We start from the raw sequence: 20,293 nt of genomic DNA, 5'->3' as shown, positions 1-20,293 counted from the left end.
ATCTTACAGTCTTATTTATTTTTCACCAACACACAGACTAGATTTCCAGGACAAAAACTTTGTCGGGGGCAATTTGACATGTGTCCATTCTCTCAGTTTAGCTGTCAAAAGCTGATATCAATAAATTCACGTTTGTGTGTGTTTGTGTGTGTATTTGCCCATGTGAGTGTAATTCTATTCATATCTGTGTATGTATTTGTGTGAGTGTGTATATGTGGGGGGAGTGATGTGAGTCACATAGTTCAGGGTATAAAAATAGTGAAGGTGTCAATTAGCCAGAAGATACTATGTTAGATTTGGCTTCGCTCTCTAGTCTACCCGACACTTTCCCTCTCACTGCTCACTATCTCCTTTACTTAAAGCCAAAGAGATAATACAGTAATAACAGTGATAGGTACATGTGCATTACATGTGAAATGTAAAAGTAGTACTCATAGTAATAATAATAATAATAATAATAATAATAATAAACTTTATTTGTATAGCACCTTTCATACAAGAAATGCAGCTCAAAGTGCTTTACAACAGAGAAATTATATGCACCAAGTGCTTCACATAAAACTTGATAATGATAGTGAGAATAAGATAAGAGGAGAATAGAATACATAAAATGCATCTTCACATGAAAATAGACATAGAATAAGCATAACATAAGATGGAAAATAAAACCCACTGAATAACAATAGTAAAAATATGAGGAATGCATAACATAAGATGGAAAATAAAATCCACTGTAAAATAATAATAAAAATAAAGTTAAAAAATAGAGTACATAGGATGCATAAAATCAAGTAAAATACAAATTTTAAAAGAAGTGCAGCAGTGCATAAGTGCGAAGCAAAGTGAGAAAAAAAAAAAAAAAAAAAGACTTTAAGGCCTGTATCGGGAAAGTCATAGCTAGTTAAAGGCTAAAGTGAAGAGATAAGTTTTTAGCTTTCTTTTAAAAATATTTAGCGAGCTGGCTTCCCTGATATCTATAGGTAGTGTGTTCCATAGCTTTGGGGCGTAATTGACAAAGGCTGCATCCCCAAATTTCTTTCGGCTGTTGCTGGGAACCTCCAATAAACCAGCAGCAGATGATCGCAGTGTTCTTGAAGGCAGGTAGTGAACAAGGGAGTTAGCAATGTAGCTTGGTTCTAGCCCATTAAGGGCTTTGTATATAAGGAGGAGGACCTTAAAATCAATTCTAAATGTTACAGGAAGCCAGTGTAGAGCAGCTAAAACTGGACTAATGTGCTCTCTTCTCTTGGTTCTGGTTAATAGCCGAGCTGCAGAGTTTTGAATGAGCTGAAGTCTCTCAGTGTTTTTTTTCGGGAGACCAGTAAAAAGTGCGTTACAGTAATCGAGTCGGCTTGAAATAAAGGCATGAATCAGTTTTTCAGCATCTTTTTGATTTATAAATGGTCGTACTTTAGCTATGTTTCTAAGGTGGAAAAATGATGTTTTCGTCACCTTGTTAATGTGGGACTTGAAGCTTAGATCTGAATCTAGGATAACACCAAGACTTGTAACCTCAGATTTAATCCAGGGAGTCAATGTTCCCAGATTATTAAACAGCATTTCTCTTTTTGTTTTAGGGCCGACTAGTAGGATTTCAGTTTTGTCCTCGTTTAACTTTAGAAAATTTTTGCTCATCCATTTATTTATTGCCAAAAGACAGGTATTAATGGAGTTTATAGCTGCAGCATCATTTGGTTCAGCAGAGATGTACAGTTGCGTGTCATCCGCATAACTATGGAAACATACATCGTGCTCTCTAATGATGTCACCAAGTGGCAGCATGTATAGTGAGAATAATAATGGACCAAGGCAGCTCCCTTGTGCAACCCCAAAACAGATGACATGTTTCTCAGACACATGATCTCCAAGACTGATGTAAAACTTTCTCCCTTTGATGTATGTTTTGAACCAGTTTAACACACAGTCAGAAAGACCAACCGACTTTTCAAGACGATTGATTAAGATATCATGGTCAATCGTATCAAACGCTGCACTTAGGTCCAAGAGGACAAGAATTGAGACCTTATTTTCATCAGAGTTTAGTCTGAGGTCGCTGATTATTTTAGTAAGAGCAGTTTCAGTGCTGTGGTATGTTCTAAAGCCTGATTGAAATTCCTCTAGGATATTATTTTCTTTAAGAAAGGAGTTTATTTGCACTGAAACTACCTTTTCAAGTATCTTACTAATGAATGGAAGGTTGGATATCGGCCTATAGCTCGTCAGTGCATTACCATCTGGGTTGGGTTTCTTTAGTAAGGGTTTTACAACAGCTGTTTTGAATGCATCTGGGAAGATGCCTGTTTGAAGGGATGTATTTATAATCTTCAGGACATGACTTGAAACACTATCGAACACCCGCTTAAAAAATGCTGTAGGTACAGGGTCAATGCATGAGGTGGAGGAGTTACACTCGGTGACAGTCTTGCAAAGCTCAGTTAATGTAATACAAGTGAATTTTCCCATGGTTACATCTTCTTTACAGGGTTTGCTGAGGTCATCTGTGTTTACATCAGCAGCAATGCTGGTTCTAATTGAAGTTATTTTGTTACTGAAGAACAATGCAAGTTCTTCACAATTTGATGCAGAGGACTGCGGACGGGTGGGGGCAGTGTTGAGTAGCTGGTCAATAGTGGAGAATAATATTCTAGAGTTTCCAGCATTCTCTGTAATAATCCTAGAAAAGTAATCCTTTCTTGCTAGACGTATTGCTTTGTTATAGACAGTCATGGCTTTGTGAGCCTGGTTTTCCTCCATTTTCTTTCAGCTGCTCGACAGATTCTCTTAATCTCATTAACACTGTTATTGTTTAACCGTGGGGAGATTCTGTCAGTCGACCTCTTCTTAACCTTTAGTGGAGCAACAGTATTTAAAGCAGATGACAAGGTATTGTTGAAATTTTCAACCATGTCATTTAAAGAGCAGTCAATGCTGTATGACTCAAATGATTTCATAACATTAGAGAACTTTGCTTCAGCCTTGCTATCTAGGAATCTCTTTTGAACCAAAAAATCCCTTTTAGTCTTTGTTAAGATTAGGCTGGCATCAAAAAACACACAGTGATGGTCAGAAATAGGTAATTCTAATACTGAAACATTGTCAATGTTTAACCCTGTTGTTATTACCAAGTCTAGAATGTTACCATGCTGATGAGTGGCTTCATTTACATGTTGGGTAAGTTCAAAGCTGTCCAGTAAATTCACAAGCTCCATAGCTTTGGAGTCATTCTTTTTGTTGATATGAATATTCAGGTCTCCATTCAGGATTAATCTATCATATCTAGTGATACCAAGTGAGATCAGCTCTGAGAATTCCTGCAGAAACAGTGTTGAATATCTTGGTGGCCGATACAATGTAATGATGAGCACTGATAATTCAGCGTGGCAGCTTTAACTAACTCCTTGATTGGTGAGTGTGGTGGAGGGGGGGAAGGGGGGCGTTGGATCCCTGATTGGGACAGAGACATCCTCTGAATGCCTTGGGTGATGCGGAGCAGAGGGTCAGGTGAGGGGGGAGAGATACAAGCTGTCCGCCTGTGTGTGCTGTCCTTGTCCTTCGCGCTTATCCGTGCATTCTTGTTTTGGTATGGTAGTCATAATAGTAGTCATAATGCAATGACTTACGTTGTCTTAAAAAATGCGTCATCATTCTTAGCACATAGTTTGGGTGTCACATTTTCCATTACTATACAAGATATTTACGGTTTAGGTCAAAAACTCTATATCCATTTTGGAAAAAATCTGCTACCAATAAGTCTATCCTCAAAAGCGTAATTATTTTGTAAGCAAAAGTCTTTATTTTGAAACGCTTCATTTTTTTTAATCCATAATGTGCTTTACTTTCATGTCAACAATCCTTTTGTAAGAGTCCAATAGATGTCAGATATTTCAAATGGTGGATGTTTTATTTTGGAATGAAACTTCATATGTTTAACAGCAAGACATGTCAGTATAGTCAAGTGCATGGTACATTTTTGTTGTTGCTAAATACACATCCTGATCATATGCTGGGTTGAAAATTAGGGAAAGATGTGTGTTTTCCAAAATTACAATAAAGAGATATTTTGAAAATGGTGAGTCAATTCTCAGTTCTTTATTTATTTCTCATTTCTGAGCACAGGCGCTCTTTCTGTGATGTAAAACCGCAAATCCACAAATCCTTGATCAGGGCTCTATGATTACTGGAAACGGAACCCAACAAACCTCCTATTATGTTCTCTTTTGACCCACTAACATAAGAGATGTAACTGATTTGCCAGCATAACAGGAAGGCTAACCTGCTTGTCCCATTGAGATTAAAAATATCCTTTTAAAGAGAGATCTGGTCAAGAAAGCCACATCACAACAACAATCAGCAATATACAATGACATACAGATAAAATGTCATGCTGTTGTTAGGAAAGGTTTGTGAAACCTTTGGATTTATCTGGATTTCTGCATTATTTGCTCCTAAGATATTGTCTGGTCTTCAGCTAAGTCATGATAAGATAAGAGAAAGTATGTGAACCTCTAGGATACAAATGGGGTCATTGGAGTCCATGTTATATTTGGAGGGAAATAAAACACTGGACACCTAAACCTCATCCCAACCAAGAAGCAAGGTGGAGGGAGCATCATGGTTTTGGGCTGCTTTGGTGCCTCAGGATGCGGACAGCTCAAATCATTGAGGGAACAATGAATTCCAGATTGTATCAGGAAATTGTACCGGTGAATATCAGGGTCTCAAACTTAACAGAGGTTGGGTCACACAGCATGACAATCACCCTTAACACAGAGGAAAATCGACAACAGAATGGCTTAAACTGATGAAAATTCACATTTTGGTATGGCCAAGTCAGAGTCCTGACCTGACCTAACCTATTGGAATGCGACATAACCTGAAGTGAGGCATTCATGCAAGATATCCCAACAATATCAAGTAACTATGTGAAGAGGAATTGGTCCAAAATACCTCTCAACTGTGGTGCAGGAGGTCTGATCAGCAGCAACAGGAAACATTTGGTTGAAGGTTACTGCTGCTAAAGGAGGTTCCACCAGTTACTAAAGGTTTGCATAGTTTTTTCCATCCTACACTCTGAATGCTTAAGCAATGTCTTCAATAAAAGCATGGGAAAGTACACTTGTTTTTGTGTTGTTGTTTATTCAGATTTTGTATTGCGATTTTTTATTATGACTTTTTTATTATGACTTATCAGATCACATTTTAAGAGCTGTTAATGCGGGAACCCAGGTAATTCCCAAGGTTTCACAAACTTCTTCTCACAGCTTAACAGCTGTAATCAATATAATTACATTCAGATGTAACCATGCTAGAGGCCCTTTTTTACATCCACTGCAGGCAGCAGTAGATTTCTGCTGCAGAGAAATTGTTAGGAAAATTAGAGCACAAGGAATGATATTTGAATCAAAATTTAAACAGTAGATGGGAAGAACAGTTGAAAGAGAAACATTTTTGAAATAAGAAAAAAAAACATGATGGAGGATTATTTGTTCTCAATAATATAAAATCCCTTTAATGTGTGTGTGTGTGTGTGTGTGTGTGTGTGTGTGCGTGTGAGAGCCCATGTATTGGGTTGAATTAAGAGTCAACTTAAAAGTGGAAGTGTCCTTAGTTACAGGAAGTAGTAGCCACATCATTTGCACATAACAGCTAAAAATATTTCACACTTAACATTTCCAGAGAAGTTCCTCCTCTTGCCTTGTGAAGCAACAGCAAAGGGTTTTTACGACACTAAAACTCTTGACAAATAGCAAAGCTGTACTATCCCTCACTTTTTACATCTGGGCTAAAACAGAGTTAACTCTGAATAAAGAAAAAAGTGATAATAATAATAATAATTTTAAAAGTCTGGTGTGTGTGTTAATGAGCCCAGAGCGGTTTTCTGTCTGTGTCCATCTGTGATGGGTGTGATGGGCTGCTACAACAAAACAAATTCAGAAAAAGGCAGCTGCCCTATATTTCAAACAGGTTATGTGCATGCTCTACTCTTGAGGAAGATGTGTATCTGTGTGTCTCTGTGACTTCTTCTTCTATTTTGTGAATTTGGGTCACCTTAAGCCTCTAACAACATATACCTGTCATCACCAGCTGTGGGTCAGTTGCACCTCAGACACACACAGTACAAGGTTTCACCTGATTTAATACCGCAATCAGCAATCTGTCTCATCATTAGATCAAATGATGCCATTTGCGCTTGTATAATGGAAGTCATTGTAAAATCTCGCACCATGCATCTGTCCTGCATTATTATAGTGGAATTTTCCAAACAAGTCCTCCTGGGGACGGAGCAACGGTGCTGCAGCAGCACAGGAAGAATGTAAAAATGGGACCTCAGCAATGATTAAAGTTACTTTGTCGACAGGTTTGAATGCAAGCTGTACTATATTAATTCAGATGCAGCATTAGCTAATGACATACAGTATGGCCTAATATACTGAGCTACCCAAGAACTTAAGAGATTTTTTTTATTACTTAAACATGGAATAAGTAGGGAGCAATGAGCTACCATTACCAGTGACAGTCAGCAAATATATTACGGTGACTTGTGAACTGGATTCAACACCAAATTCCCAAGAATCGCAGTGATAATATCTTTTTTAGATTATTTTTTGCCTTTATTTGATAGTGTGAAGAGAGACAGCGAAGATTGGGGAGAGAGAGATAACATGCAAGCCACACTAGATTTGAAGCCAAGATGTGACAGTTACATGGTATGCGCCTTAAACCACTGATCCACCCCGCCCGCAGTGACAGCATCTTAACACAAACTGCATGACACCTCATCTCTTCCAGCTGTTTATCAGCGCTCAAAGTGAAAACAACCTTTGTCAAATTTTCTCTTCCAGCCACAAGTAGGTCAGTGGACCAAAATAATCAGGTTACTAAGACCATCATAATACACAGATTGCCCCTTTTTACCTGTTGAGCCACATGAATTGCTGTTTCTGAGAGAGGTCTAAGGGCATCAACAGCTTACGACTGCCATGTAGGCCACAGATACATTATATTTCCTTTTTCATTTTAGTCCTCCTACGTAGAATATGGGAAACAAATCAAAATAAAATCAGACACCCTCTTCTGTGTACATGGCGTATCCCATTGTATTAGCCTTACAAAAGCATTCATTAAGCACTCCGCCTCTCTGTGGCTCAGATACATGATTTGATTTAAGCCGTCTGCTTACTTGTAATGGGAGTGCTAGAATTGTGGTGTCATCCACGTTTATTCAGTGAGTATAATCTGTGTGGTCGGGGCCCGATTCAAACGTAGTTCTGTTAATAGCCCCAGTTTCAACAAATGTAGTTGTGTCTGCAATACGATATCTGTACATATTTCCACAACTTACAAAAGTCTATTAAAGAATAAGGCTGGTATTTTTTTATGCATTTATTACTGTCAACAAATCCTATGAAAATAACAAAATCAGCAATGAATTTGTTTTGCTAACAAGTCTCGTCCATGTAGCCGGTGCCCAATAAAGCCATGTCCCAGCAGCCATAGAACTCCATTGTATTAAAAAAAATGATTAAAAACACGTCACAGAGCCATGCCGCTGCTCTGGCAGCATATTTCATCATCACGATGCACCGGGCCAGCTGACTTTTTCCTCAAACAACTTAATAAGCCGACCATAAACATGTTTTCGATCTCAGGAAAGTAGTTCCGTAGCACCGAAAATAGTCCCCAGAGTAATGAAGAACTTGTTCCCATTTGAATTTGATTTGGTAATAACTACAACAGCCTGACTTTTCATGGTAACAGTTAGCGATTTTAAAAATTGAAACTATGTCTTTGTGAGCTGTATTTAAAGGTTTTTAGCTTACAATTGGAGCCAATGACTTCCGGTTTGAAGGCTAAAAAGGGAACGTGGGAAGTCGGAAAGTAATGGGAGAAGAGCAAACACATTGATTTTGTTATTTTCATAGGATTTGTTGACGATAAGAAATGTATCTAAAAACACCAGCTGTATCCTTTAATGTTGCCTTATCAAAGTTGCAGGTCTGCTGCATGATCTACTTTTCTTAAAAGTGAGAAAAAAACAAAACAAAACACAGATGCTAATTTTTCTTCTCAGATTTTATTTTGAGCATATAGAACATCTGGACATAGAATATTTTAAATAATATACTTTAGGAGACTTATCAAAGACAATAATACATTATATGACAGTGACAGAGGAATGGGTGTTGAGTGTAGGCATTCGGTTTCTAGCCAGCTGTAGTAGTGAGTAGTGTTAGGCGCAGGCTGAGATAGGGTGGCTCAGACCACTGAAGTAAGACTTTTCCCGCTCACTCATCAGCTCAAAGTGCAGCGGCTGCTGGCAGAAGGTGCACTCTCCTGAGGAGTGGGGCTTCAGCTCCAGGCCCACCTCCTTCCACGTCTGCACCAGCTTCTCTGTAGGCAGGAGAGAAACAAACAGAAGGGCTTAGAGAACAGTTCATTCAACACACTTCTGCGGAGGTAAAACTACAATCAGTCACTATTTGCATCAAAACAAAAGAGGTACTGTGATGGAAGGTATCTTTCAGTTGAACTTCTACAAAAGTAACTTTCTAAATTTGAGTTCAGAACAAAGCCAAAAGCAGAAAAACACAAATCTCCAAAGCAAATGAGGAGTACAATACTCATAATCTTACCAACAAAGTATTTCATCATCTGAGGAGTGTGGTGAGGCGTGGGGGCGATGCGCAGAAGCTCGTCTCCCCTGGCAACCGTGGGGTAGTTGATGGCCTGCACGTAGATGTTGTAGCGACTCATCATGATGTCACACACCTCTGTGTTCTTCTCTGCGTCCGACACCTAACGATGAGAAGAGACATAGGCAACCATTAGGATGGAGGCATCAGGAAGATGGACACAGGAGTAATTGGGGATTGTTATGAAAAAGGCTCACTATGTCTGAAATGTACTGTGACTGGGGCACTGACTGTGTGGGTCAAATTTCAGGACAATAGGCATTATTATTCTTATTCCCACAGTGGCCATTTTTAACTTACATTACACTTGGTGTGGGAAACTCTATCTGATAGATTAAGTACAGCCCAGCTACATCCTACTGTTGTGTACCAAGATGCACATCATTCAAACATTTGTCATTTCACAGATTCTCCACTAAAAAAGTATTACAAATGAATGGATGTCAAGAATCCGGAGGGATATAGGATCACATTTTAATAATTTTGGTCCATTGCTAGCTAGTAGCTCACTAACTAGTAAGCTGGCCAAGTAACTTCCCTGACAAATTCAAGCATTCGTAGTTGTCCCTGAGACTGCTTTGCTAATTTGATATCTATCTGGAGTCCTCAAGTGTGTTGAAGTGATGCTAATTTTATACATATACGCCCATTTTCCGGGTGGAGTTTTCCACCTCAGTGTTCAGAATGGCTGCCGTGTGAGTAAGGTCAATAACTGATATCATATATTACCCGGACAGGGATGATGTGGCTGGGGCAGTGCACCACAGGCAACCCAGAGTCCATCAGCATCTGTCTCAGCAGCTTGACGTTGCGCTGGTGTTTGCGTCTCAGTGCGCGGCCCTCCTCCCCTTTCAGAGTCTGGATTGACTGCCTGGCTCCGGCTAACAGCATTGGTGGTAGAGAAGTGGTGAAGATGAAACCGGCGGCATAGGAACGCACCGTGTCCACCAGGGCAGCGGTGCTAGCGATATAGCCACCCACACAGCCAAAGGCCTTGCCTGGAAGAGGACAGAACACATACTGTTAGTTATACTTTATTTTAGGTTGATGGCACCAAAGTGATAACATTTTCTATCCATTCAAGTAAGCATCTGGTTGAAATCAGTTTGGAATGCTAAATGGCATACGCAAAAGCCACCTATTGTAGTCCAATAAGATTAGATCCTCTTCTTATGATCAAATTTAAATTATCTTTGCTCAGGAGAGGCTTGCGTGGAAGAACTTGTGGTAAACTAGGACAATTTCAACACTCAAGAACTCCCTCAGACTTTCAGTCAACAGGTTTTATCACATGTTCTCAGTTTAAAAACTAAAACTCTTTTAGGTAAGATGGGGACACTGTTGAACTCCCAATGCATTGCTGAAGCAAACAAGACTCTTTATTCTTGAGGGTCCAAGAAATCGATTTCTAACATTCGGAGTGGTGCTGGGATTATCCTGAAATGGCAGCTGCAGAAGTACAAGAGAGAGGAATAATAGGCCTCTCAGTTGACAGCTACTTGCAGACACAGAGGGTAATTCAATAACAGCACAAGAGCTCACGGTCTCCTAGCAACAGCAGACCAGCTCCAGCTTAAGCAGAGCTTCTCAAAGTCCCCTAGCATATTGGGTGACAAAGAGAGGCCAGATCCTGAGTATAGAAACAACATAGGTTTGCTGGGAGTATCCCAGTTAGCTGGGTGTAATCGTTTCCTAACTTTATCAAAATATATAAATACAGAAAACAGCAAATCCAACTGATATTGGATGATCAACAAAGAGACAGATAGCAAACAAAAAATGAAATTTTTTACAGGTTTGTGTCACATGCTCTTTTACAGATAAGATTTCCAGCTCAAGCCCCTTCACCTATCAGCTTCCCAACTGCATGGAAAATATATTTATATACAAAGACAAGGATGTGAACTATGAACAGTCAAAGTAATTGTTATGGTCAACTAGGTCGAGAATATCCAAGAAGGTATCAACAATATCACGCCTAATATCATTAGTAATCAGCTCCAGCAATCTTGCTTTAATAATAAACACTTTTTTCTTGAGTAGAGATTAGATGCTGACCTAGAGTCCCTGAGATGATATCCATCTTGTGCATGATGCCATCCCTGTCTCCGATACCCCCTCCCCTGGGGCCATACAGGCCCACGGCGTGAACCTCGTCTACGAAAGTGATGGCGCCAAATTCATGAGCCACGTCGCACATCTCCTCCAATGGACACACAGCACCTGTGGTGTAGAGGGATGGATAGAAAGAGAAACTTAGCCATTAAGATGTGTTTAGCCAAAGTTGCAGGAGTAAAAATGACTGTTAGTTTACACAAGAATAATAACACAAAAAAAACGCCATTTCAGTTTGACACCCCCTCTCCCCCATTTCACACAGATGCATCAAAACTACTATAACTTCAAAAGGGCTATTATAATCTTTAGTCCTTGCATTGCCAGATCAATGATTCCTACCACTATATTTTGATAGCAATAGAGATAAACGTGCAGCCATTTATCCAGTGTAATTGATAACGTTTTATGAATGCTTTAAGAATGGATGGGGGACCATCCCAAACTGACCATCCATGGAATGGACAGTCTCAAAGGCCACGATCTTCGGCTTGGTGGGGTCACCCTTCTGCAGCATCTCTCTGAGGTGGGCCACGTCATTGTGACGGAAAATAAACTTCTTAGCACCGCTGTTCCTGATACCCATGATCATCGAGGCGTGGTTCCCTGCATCAGAGTAGATCTCACATCCTGACAGAGTGAAGAAAAGAGGAAGAGAAAGCAGGAGAAAAATAGGGAGATTAAAACAGGGTTTGCTAGAAATTAGTTTAAAAGGCATTTATGGCATCAAAACAAGAGTAATAACAAGAACCTAAGTGAATTCTGATTTAGGGTGGATTTAGGCTTTAAGGCCACTTATGATTTTAAAAAAAACCACTTTAACTACCAGGCAGCATCTTGGCAAGGGTGAAGAGGGTGGAGTCATTGGCAACGAAGCAGGAGGTGAAGAGCAGCGCAGCATCCTTCCTGTGGAGGTCAGCCAGTTCGTGCTCCAGCTCCACATGGAACTTACTGGTCCCCGAGATGTTCCTGGTGCCTCCTGCCCCCGAACCGTGCTTCCGTAATGTATCCCTGGAAACGGTAGGAAAAAAAAAAATATTGAATACAATGTCTCTTTTTGAATACTTAATACCCAGATTGAGAGGGGACAATTTTCTTACCCTGTGAAATTGCAGGGGAAAAATTTTAATAATCTTTTAAAAAATGACCTATTTGTAATTAGCTGTATATTTGCTTGTTGCAGTAGAAACTTAGCTAATGCTAGCCTTATTAGTTTATAGTCAATAGAGAAAGAGACTTTTGTGCCTGAACAAAGATAAGATAATGACTTTGCTAAATGAAATGTCAATAAAACTGTTAAAATATAGCCCACTATTGCACGCAGGGGGGACTGTTTGACCAGCACCATGTGCTGTGTCAAAGGTGCAATAAAATAGACAGTGGTTGTAGTTCACCAATATGCTTTCAGGGTTTTACTGCACTACAGCCAGGAAGTAGAATATAATACATATTATATAGAATTCATAAAATGAAAACCAAACATTTGGAGAGAGTGAAAAACACCCCAAGTGTGAAAAATCCCTTAGTCTTATCTTTGGTATTACAAGCTACACTACAGATTGGCAAGCTTTAAGAACCTGAAAGGCCATGTGTGTACCAGATGAAAGCCCGCTGATGGAAAAACACAAAAAAGGGTCCAATTACTGATTAGCAAGGTAACACCTTGAAGGAAGGTGTTACCACTGCAGAGGGCTGAAGACAGCCGGGCAAGCTGAAACAGGAGGAAGGGTAAGGAGAAAAACATCACCCCTTAATTAGGGCAAACAGGGCTTAGGAGTAAACTATGGTCCACACACAAAAACAATGGACTGGTTCACCCATGGGTGTCAGGTTGTGTCCAAATAGCAGATGCTGCACCACTCACACAGACATACACACATTTCTCTTACCTCAGTAGGACAAATAAGGTTAAGAGAAGCCAGAAAACATACACAGCTAAGCAAAATAATGTATACCCAAAGGACTGGACGAACTACATCCACATAGTCTTTCCTACACCACTCACACAAATAACTCCTCAAATACTCACATGATGGATTGCACGACTCGTGGGTGTCGGCTCATGCCCAGGTAGTCATTGCTGCACCATACAGACACGTCCCTCTTGTCCTCTAGAGACTCTGTGTAGTCGTTGGCCATGGGGAACTCACTGGCCAGACGATTCACCGTCTTAAACACACGGTAGGTGTGGTCGCTTTTCTTCTCTTCTATCTTCTTCTCAAAAAACTCATCGTAATGGAAGTCTGGGACTGTCAGAAGAGGAAGATGGGTTTGTAAGCAAGGGTAATTTCTACAATACTAACTACATTGCTTGTGTTGGATGACGCCATTTCTTATTAACATGCTATAATTTTTTACAAGCACTTATTGTTCACCTTATTCACCAAATAGCAACATGTGGACACTTACAAAATCTTTCAATATACGACTGAATTAGTAGTTTGATGAAAGATTGAACTACTGGGATTTACCTGTGTTAATACTTTTACTATATGACCGGGCAATTGCAAAAAAGTTATCATTTGTAAGCAATAAAAATATATAAACAAAACTTACAGCTGCTTGGCAAGTTGTCCTGCAGCAGGTGGGAGACCCGTTTTGGCCGCTGTTTCAGTAGGTTCTTCATCAGAGCAGCATGGTCCCCCACCTTAGTGGTACTGGCCAAGGAGGGCTGCTTCAGCTGGGCAGGAGTCACATCTGGGACAGGACAGGAGTAAGTAAGACTTCAGCAGGGAGCACAGAAATACCTTCTCTCTCTTTAGATCATGACGTCTCTCGACTCCCACAAAAAAACTTTGATTATGCATGAAATTTTATCCATTTTATTACATTTAAGACTATAAAACGCACATTCTTTGCACACAGAGGTGATTTGAAGAAACACAAAACAGCAGGAAATAATGGGTCAAGACAGCAGGAAAGTAGGAACTCCATTGGCCACATTTGTCATTACCCTGTTACTGTAAAGTGGTAAAGGGATAAACACATAACTTAATTCAATCCAGCTTTGACCCTTAGGGTGATTTTCTATTTTTCCATTCATTCAATACAAAGTTACAAGTGGCTCACCTTTCTGGACAGTGCGGACTTCCTGAACGTCCTCTTGGAGCTCCATGCTAACCTGGCGGACCACACTGCTATTCTTCTGGCCCATCTCAGCAGCCAGGAAGGGGCACTTGGAGGCAGCCACCTGCCCAGAGGGCGGCATGGGGTGGCCTGGGGGCAGCTTGGGCTGCTCGTCCTGCTTGGGGCCTGGAGGTGGAGAGGAAAGAAATTTTAGACAATAGATACAACACTTTGTCATGATCCCAGAGTCAATATAATTTATTGTAGTACAGCTAAGCGACATTCCAAATAAAGTAGGCCTATCTGTAGAAGAAAGCAGTCATTCATTCACATTACTTAACCAGGATATTCCCCTTGGCACAACTAGGCTATTGGATTTCCAAGGCTATCCAGGTAAAAAAGCCTCTCCATCACCCTCACCTTCACTGGCAGACAGAGTGTCCTCAGTCTTCTGGAAGGAAGAGGAGGAACAGAGGGCTCGGACCAGCATTGGGGCCAGGGGCTTGGAGGCCATGTCCATCATGATGGGGCATCGTTGGGCGTACACCACCATAGACTTCCTGGCCTGTTGGAAGAAGGCCTGGGGCACACGCGACAGGAACGGACAGCGACGCACGACCACATCCATCGTCAACAATGATGATTGTCCAAAGGTCTGGTGTATCGAGACGGAATGGAAAGAGGCAATTATTAATTATCCATAGGATGTGGAGTAACAGATATAATTTTTTTTGCTATGCAAAACGTATTTGGCTGTTGGCTTAACTAATAAAGCAAAAATCAGCCTGTGTTATCACCACAAGGATATGATAATGATATGATAATAGAGAGTGCAGGAAAACAACACTCTCCTTCAGAAATGAATGGGTGTTGTGTACCCTCCAATTTAAAAAAGGTTTTTATTAATATTAGTCGACTTTAAGTTTCTTTTACTTTTGTTGCATGTATCTTTTCACACTACACTTCTATTCTACCATCAGTATCTTTTTGTTGACTGCAGTAACAGGTGTGCTCTGCTCATTTCAACAGGTGTTTGTATACAATATTGTGATGTGCATGTTCAACCTAAAAGTCTCCTGAACAGTATTAGCTGGCTTTTTGGTATCCCTATATCGCGCCCTTCCCCCACATGGAACCAGGTCCAACAATTCCTTGACAGAGGTTTTCCAGGAATCCCTCCCACCCTCTGACACACACACACTTTCCCACAAAGTACTGGGAAAAGAGCCCCCCAAAATACGTATAAATCGAAGTTAGAGCCATTGGCACCTAAAAATAAGACTATATGATAACTGATTAACTTAATTTTATAATAAATTTGACAGTCCATGTTGACCATGTTTCTAAAATATTTTCTTCCTGGGAGTCATGCGAGTCAGCCTGTGGGTCTCAGGCGTCGGTATCAGTTGTGCCCATGTGAAAACTGAGTTTCGACCGTGTAATTTTGCCTATCACCCTCTATCATTATTGCAAATCTGTTTATGGACAGTTACAATAAGTTACAATGGCTGTGAAGATGATCAAAAGCTTTTTTGGATAAGGGCTGGCTCACTTAACGCTAGCTGGCAATCGTTTGATTAAAAATGTATACAGCAGGATAGAAATGGCTTGTCGGCCTCTCAGATTAAAAGAACGAGCTATTGGATTTTAGGAAACCCTCGCTAGGCTGTTAACTACTGTTAACTACTGGTAGCCTGCCACTAAGCCTGACCGTCCACCAATCTGACCGGTTGACCGAGCTTTGCTAGCTAACGTTAGCTAAAAGCTAGCTAGTACTAGCAGGTTAGAGGATGATGACGATAGGAGAGGTTAATGAGAAACTTACCTCGTAAAATCTCCACACGAATTTAAGTAACCCTCTGAATTGGTCGATGAATTAACAGGACAACAAAGGCGAAGCTAGTCTAAACCCAGACTCTGACTAGATACTCCTCTTTTGAGAAGTTAAGAGAGAAACCACAGCTTCGTTATCCTGCACTGAGGACGAACGAAAGGACGAGGATGGGCAACCGCTTATATTAGCCAACACGAACAGCGTTCTCGCGAGAGATTACTCATATGCGTCAGAGGTCCCGTCACGTGACGGATGACATTTCCTTGTATCCAAAAAAAAGACATTTCCTTGTATCCTTGATCCAGTTAACACTGGTTGACACTGGTTGACACCCTAGTTTAATACATCCATGGTTGACACACCTATAGGAAAATTATGTTTTCTACCTGCTTCCTGTAAAAATAACAGAAAAATCCGCACCTTATTCCAAACTGAATGTGTCTCTGTCCCATATGTAATTGCAACCTGGAATGAGCTTGTTCAGGACATATGTTGGAAAAAGGTCTCTTCCTAATAGATATCTACTGGTTAACAAACCTAAAGAAATTTCTTTTAAGATCATTCATCGTTGTTATCCTGTCAAGTCATTTATGGTGAGAAGGATATTGATGTAACCTGCACTTTTTGTAACCTGCACCCAGAGACTGTCTTCCATTTGTTTTGGTCTTGTGATCACACTCGGAGTATGTGGCAAGGCATCTGTCGTTTTATACTGGACTCTATCTATGATGCTTTTGTACTTTGCTTGAAGGATGTATTGTTTGGTTTTACAAATTATAGGAAAGAATTAGAAAATGATTTTTTTCTGTGTAATCTCATATTGCTGGCCAAGTTTTATATCCATAAATGTACGGTGTTAAAAACTAAACCCTTTTTTGTACCTTTAAAAAGGAAGCAGAGTCCTGCATTAGAACATTATCTACCTCATGCAATAGAAAAGCTGTGAAAACCTTAAATTTGTGCTCCAAATTTAACATCTTAATATAATTTTTACTGCACCATTTTCATTTTGTATTTGTTTGTGTCAAGCTTTGTTTGTAACTCCTGACATTGTATATTTGTATGTCTGTTATTCTTTGTTACTGTTCTGTTACTCCATTTATGCTTTTGGATAATTTTGTATATCTGATGCTGATGATGATGATAATAATAATAAAAAAAAAAAAAAAAAAAAAAAAAAAGACATTTCCTTGTATCATGTTACCACTACTACATCACTGATCACATACCATGATAATCCCAGTACAGCTAAACGTTTTATGAGCCAGTAAACTTTTTTAATAAGAGGACTTAGACCTGTGCAGGAATTCCTTGTTTTTCAGCAGAGGTGACTAAAACCAGCATGGCCCTAGGCCTACTAGACCACATAGCTGTTTGTGGTTGTCTTGATTAAGGATAGGCATTTATTGGCTTTGTAGGAATACTAACCAGGTCACCTGATCAGCCTGACCCAGATATGAAGCTAGCAATTGATTTGGATTGAAATATGTCCAAGTAACGTGCATGTGGCTGCGAACTTCTCAACAAAGAGATAGTAACCACATAATAACACTTTGAAACACACCCAATCGATGGCCCATTTTTGGGAGTTTGTGATGTACAATTGTTATGTTTGTTGTTTTATTGTATCTTTTTCTTATGTGTATTTGTGTCCTACTAAACTAAACTAAACTCCCATCTACTGAATCTGACTTGACTTCAAATAAAAACTGACTCACATATAATTCTTCCATGGACTCACCTCAGAGATGTTACCGAAGATGTTTTTGGTTACTTTCAGTATAAAAACGAAGAGGAACAAATTTATCTAACAAATTTTAGCATTTTAATAACTAAATTTCATATTCATCAATGTAAATTTATTGATATCTGATTGCTATTATTACAATTTTATTAAGATGTTGAAAATGTATAAATAATATCCTTCACTCATCCAATAAGAAAGCCATGGAACTGATAAATATTTGTCTGTCCTTTAAGGTCTTGTAATTATTTTATGTAGCCTATCTATAGCTGCTTTGTATGTACTCTAGGTAGGCTTATACTTGTGTTTTTTCTAAAAAAAATAAATAAATAAATAATGCATGTCTGTTATAAACTGCATCTCAGTCTGCTATTACAAATTATGTACTTTTGTTTATTTTGGTATTGACTTTCATTGGATACTCATTGCTTGACATTCATTACTTGTCTTTCTGTCTACATGTGACCCCTGGTGTTAAAACAGAGACATTACGCTGGCACTGGAGGTCACAGAGATCATAGAATACGAGAATACAGAACTCTGTGTGTGTGTGTGTGTGTGTGTGTGTGTGTGTGTGTGTGTGTGTGTGTGACCTCCATAGCATGATAAACTGATGTTGTGCTGCCCTCTACAGATCTCTTGAGGCTTTGGCACTTTTTCCTGTAAGAAGAGAGGTTATTTGCCTTTGCTTTCAATCACTTGACTAGCAGTTTATTGCTGTCTTTGTTTTAAATCCACATGATTCCCTCTGTAGGGATCAGAACTGATGGTCTGGGGAATAGGGTTTATTTCAATGTGGGTATTATTAGGGTATTAGGGTATGGGGTCCAACGGACAGGTAGAAGGACGAGAGTCAAGCAGAAGTTTGGAGACTTGCTCCTTGGTGAGATGGGAAAATGAGAGGAGTGAGGCCCTGTTAGCTGGCGGCAGCATACTGAGTTGGTCAGGCTCAGAGAACTGATTACTGATGGTAGAAACCTTATCAGTAAAGAAGGATGCGAAGAGGTCAGCAGTGAGCAAAGTTGAGGGTGGAGGTGGTGGAGGGTTGAGGAGTGAGTTAAAAGCTGAAAATAATTTCCGAGCATCTTTGGCACTGCTGATTTTCTCCTGATAATAAGTGATCTTGGCACTTTTTAGATGGGAGGAGAATGCAGATAGGAGAGACTGATAGTCACTAAGGTCAGTGGGATCTCTGGATTTGCGCCATTTTCTCTCAGCTGCTCTGAGCCCCGCCCGTTGCTCTCTGATGACGCCGGTGAGCCATGGACTAGTGGGGGTTTTTACGAACAGGTTTAGATGAGAGTGGGCAGAGATTGTTTAGAGAGGCAGCTAGCGAGGAGCAGAGTGTGTCTGTAGCCTCATTGACATGGACTGAGGAGAACTCATTATGAGGGGGCATGGTAGCCGAGACCTCATTGGAGAGCTGAGCCGGTGTGAGGGACCGGAGGTTTCGTCTGAAGGCGACCATTTGTGGCGGAATGTGAGGATGTTCCGGTAAGGAAACCGTGAATTGAATAAAGAAGTGAGCAGTTACTAGTTTTTTTTAAATTTTTTTATTTTTTTGATAGTTAGCCTTTCTGGGAGACTTTCCCCACACCAGTAGTTACACACGTACTCAGTTGAGAAATCCTGTCTCTAGGTCAGTCGGCATGTTCCCACAACAGGGCTAGACAGGGCAAGCCAGGACAATCATTACCACAATAATAATCATAATCATAGTAAACTTAAGTAAAGTTATTTAAAAGCAGGTTTTACAAAGTGCTTTAGATAAAGTCATAAAAACAAAAATAATAAAATATATAAAAAGGCGCTAAAAATAGAGACACACATTAAAAAAGTGGCTGTAATAATAATAGTAAATAGTAAACAGTCCAGGGGCCCTGATGGCAAAAGTGCAATCACCTTTTGTCTTGTGACTGGAAATCAGTCAGAGGGGCCTGAGGATCTCAGACTGCTCAGGATTTTAATATTCACATTTCTGTGGGTTTTTCTGTGTCTTGTCAATTGTGAAGATAAAAAAGTTGTTTTTTGCAACACAAATGATTTGACAATGTTTATGTGATTGATGTGATTTCGCATCTTGTTGCCAACTGAGATGATTGATAGATGGCTTATGATTTCAAACTAACAGCTCTTCAAGTCTCATGTTTAAACTCTGTAGGAATAGTGTGTGTGTGTGTGTGTGTGTGTGTGTGTGTGTGTGTTTTACTTGTTTTAGGCACTATTAACTCTTGGATCCCCTTTGTATCTCAGGTCTGGTTCTCGTTGTGGTTTTTGCACTTCCTGTATCTCTGCCTCTGAGAATAATTATAAAAAATTGTCTGTGGACCAACCAAGTGGTCATTATCTGTGCAGCCACATACAGGACAGAACATGAGTAAGGCCCACATTATGGTCTGTGTGTGTAACCTTCCCTGACGTCATGGGGCCAAAAAACATTATCTTACCCACAGTTCCTCTCTGTATTGCACATAGAAATCTAGACAGTGGGGTGACACAGCAAACTGTTGCCTATAGGCCTAACCACAGGAGCCAGGTTGAGGGGAGATCAAGCATGATGCCAACACTTCCTTACCTGGATTTTAGAGGAAACTAGAGGAAAACATAATTTACCTCAAGTTATTACAGTAAATTTGAATTCACGTACTGATGGTAATAACATGATTCCCCTGCTGCTACACTATCAGCAAAACATTGGAAATATTGTTCTCATTCATTAGATTTTTGACAATTGTTTATCTTTTTAAAAGATAAAATGAAAATAACAGATAAAGGGGGGTGCTTTTATGATGTGCCTATCACAAATGGGCATGGACCAAGGAGGTCCATCCAGGTACAAGC

General features: G+C 39.9%; 1 protein-coding gene across 1 annotated transcript; it reads right to left on the bottom strand.

Moving 5' to 3' along the window:
* Nucleotides 1-8,055: 8,055 nt before the first annotated feature.
* Nucleotides 8,056-15,844, bottom strand: alas1 (aminolevulinate, delta-, synthase 1). The gene is made up of 11 exons (XM_071922678.2): nucleotides 15,700-15,844; nucleotides 14,295-14,529; nucleotides 13,878-14,060; nucleotides 13,365-13,505; nucleotides 12,838-13,057; nucleotides 11,635-11,819; nucleotides 11,259-11,438; nucleotides 10,752-10,916; nucleotides 9,423-9,691; nucleotides 8,634-8,796; nucleotides 8,056-8,391 (listed from the first exon to the last, which is right to left on the bottom strand). The coding sequence occupies exons 2-11, from the start codon at nucleotides 14,500-14,502 to the stop codon at nucleotides 8,231-8,233; spliced, it is 1,875 nt and encodes a 624-aa protein (XP_071778779.1). The 5' UTR covers nucleotides 14,503-14,529; nucleotides 15,700-15,844; the 3' UTR covers nucleotides 8,056-8,230.
* Between the last annotated feature and the right edge of the window lie 4,449 nt (nucleotides 15,845-20,293).

The sequence above is a fragment of the Centroberyx gerrardi genome, chromosome 5 (genome assembly GCF_048128805.1).
Source record: "Centroberyx gerrardi isolate f3 chromosome 5, fCenGer3.hap1.cur.20231027, whole genome shotgun sequence".
Lineage (NCBI taxonomy): Eukaryota > Metazoa > Chordata > Actinopteri > Beryciformes > Berycidae > Centroberyx > Centroberyx gerrardi.
The sequence above is the reverse complement of the archived record's forward strand: the minus strand, read 5'-3'. Positions and strand labels throughout refer to the sequence as shown.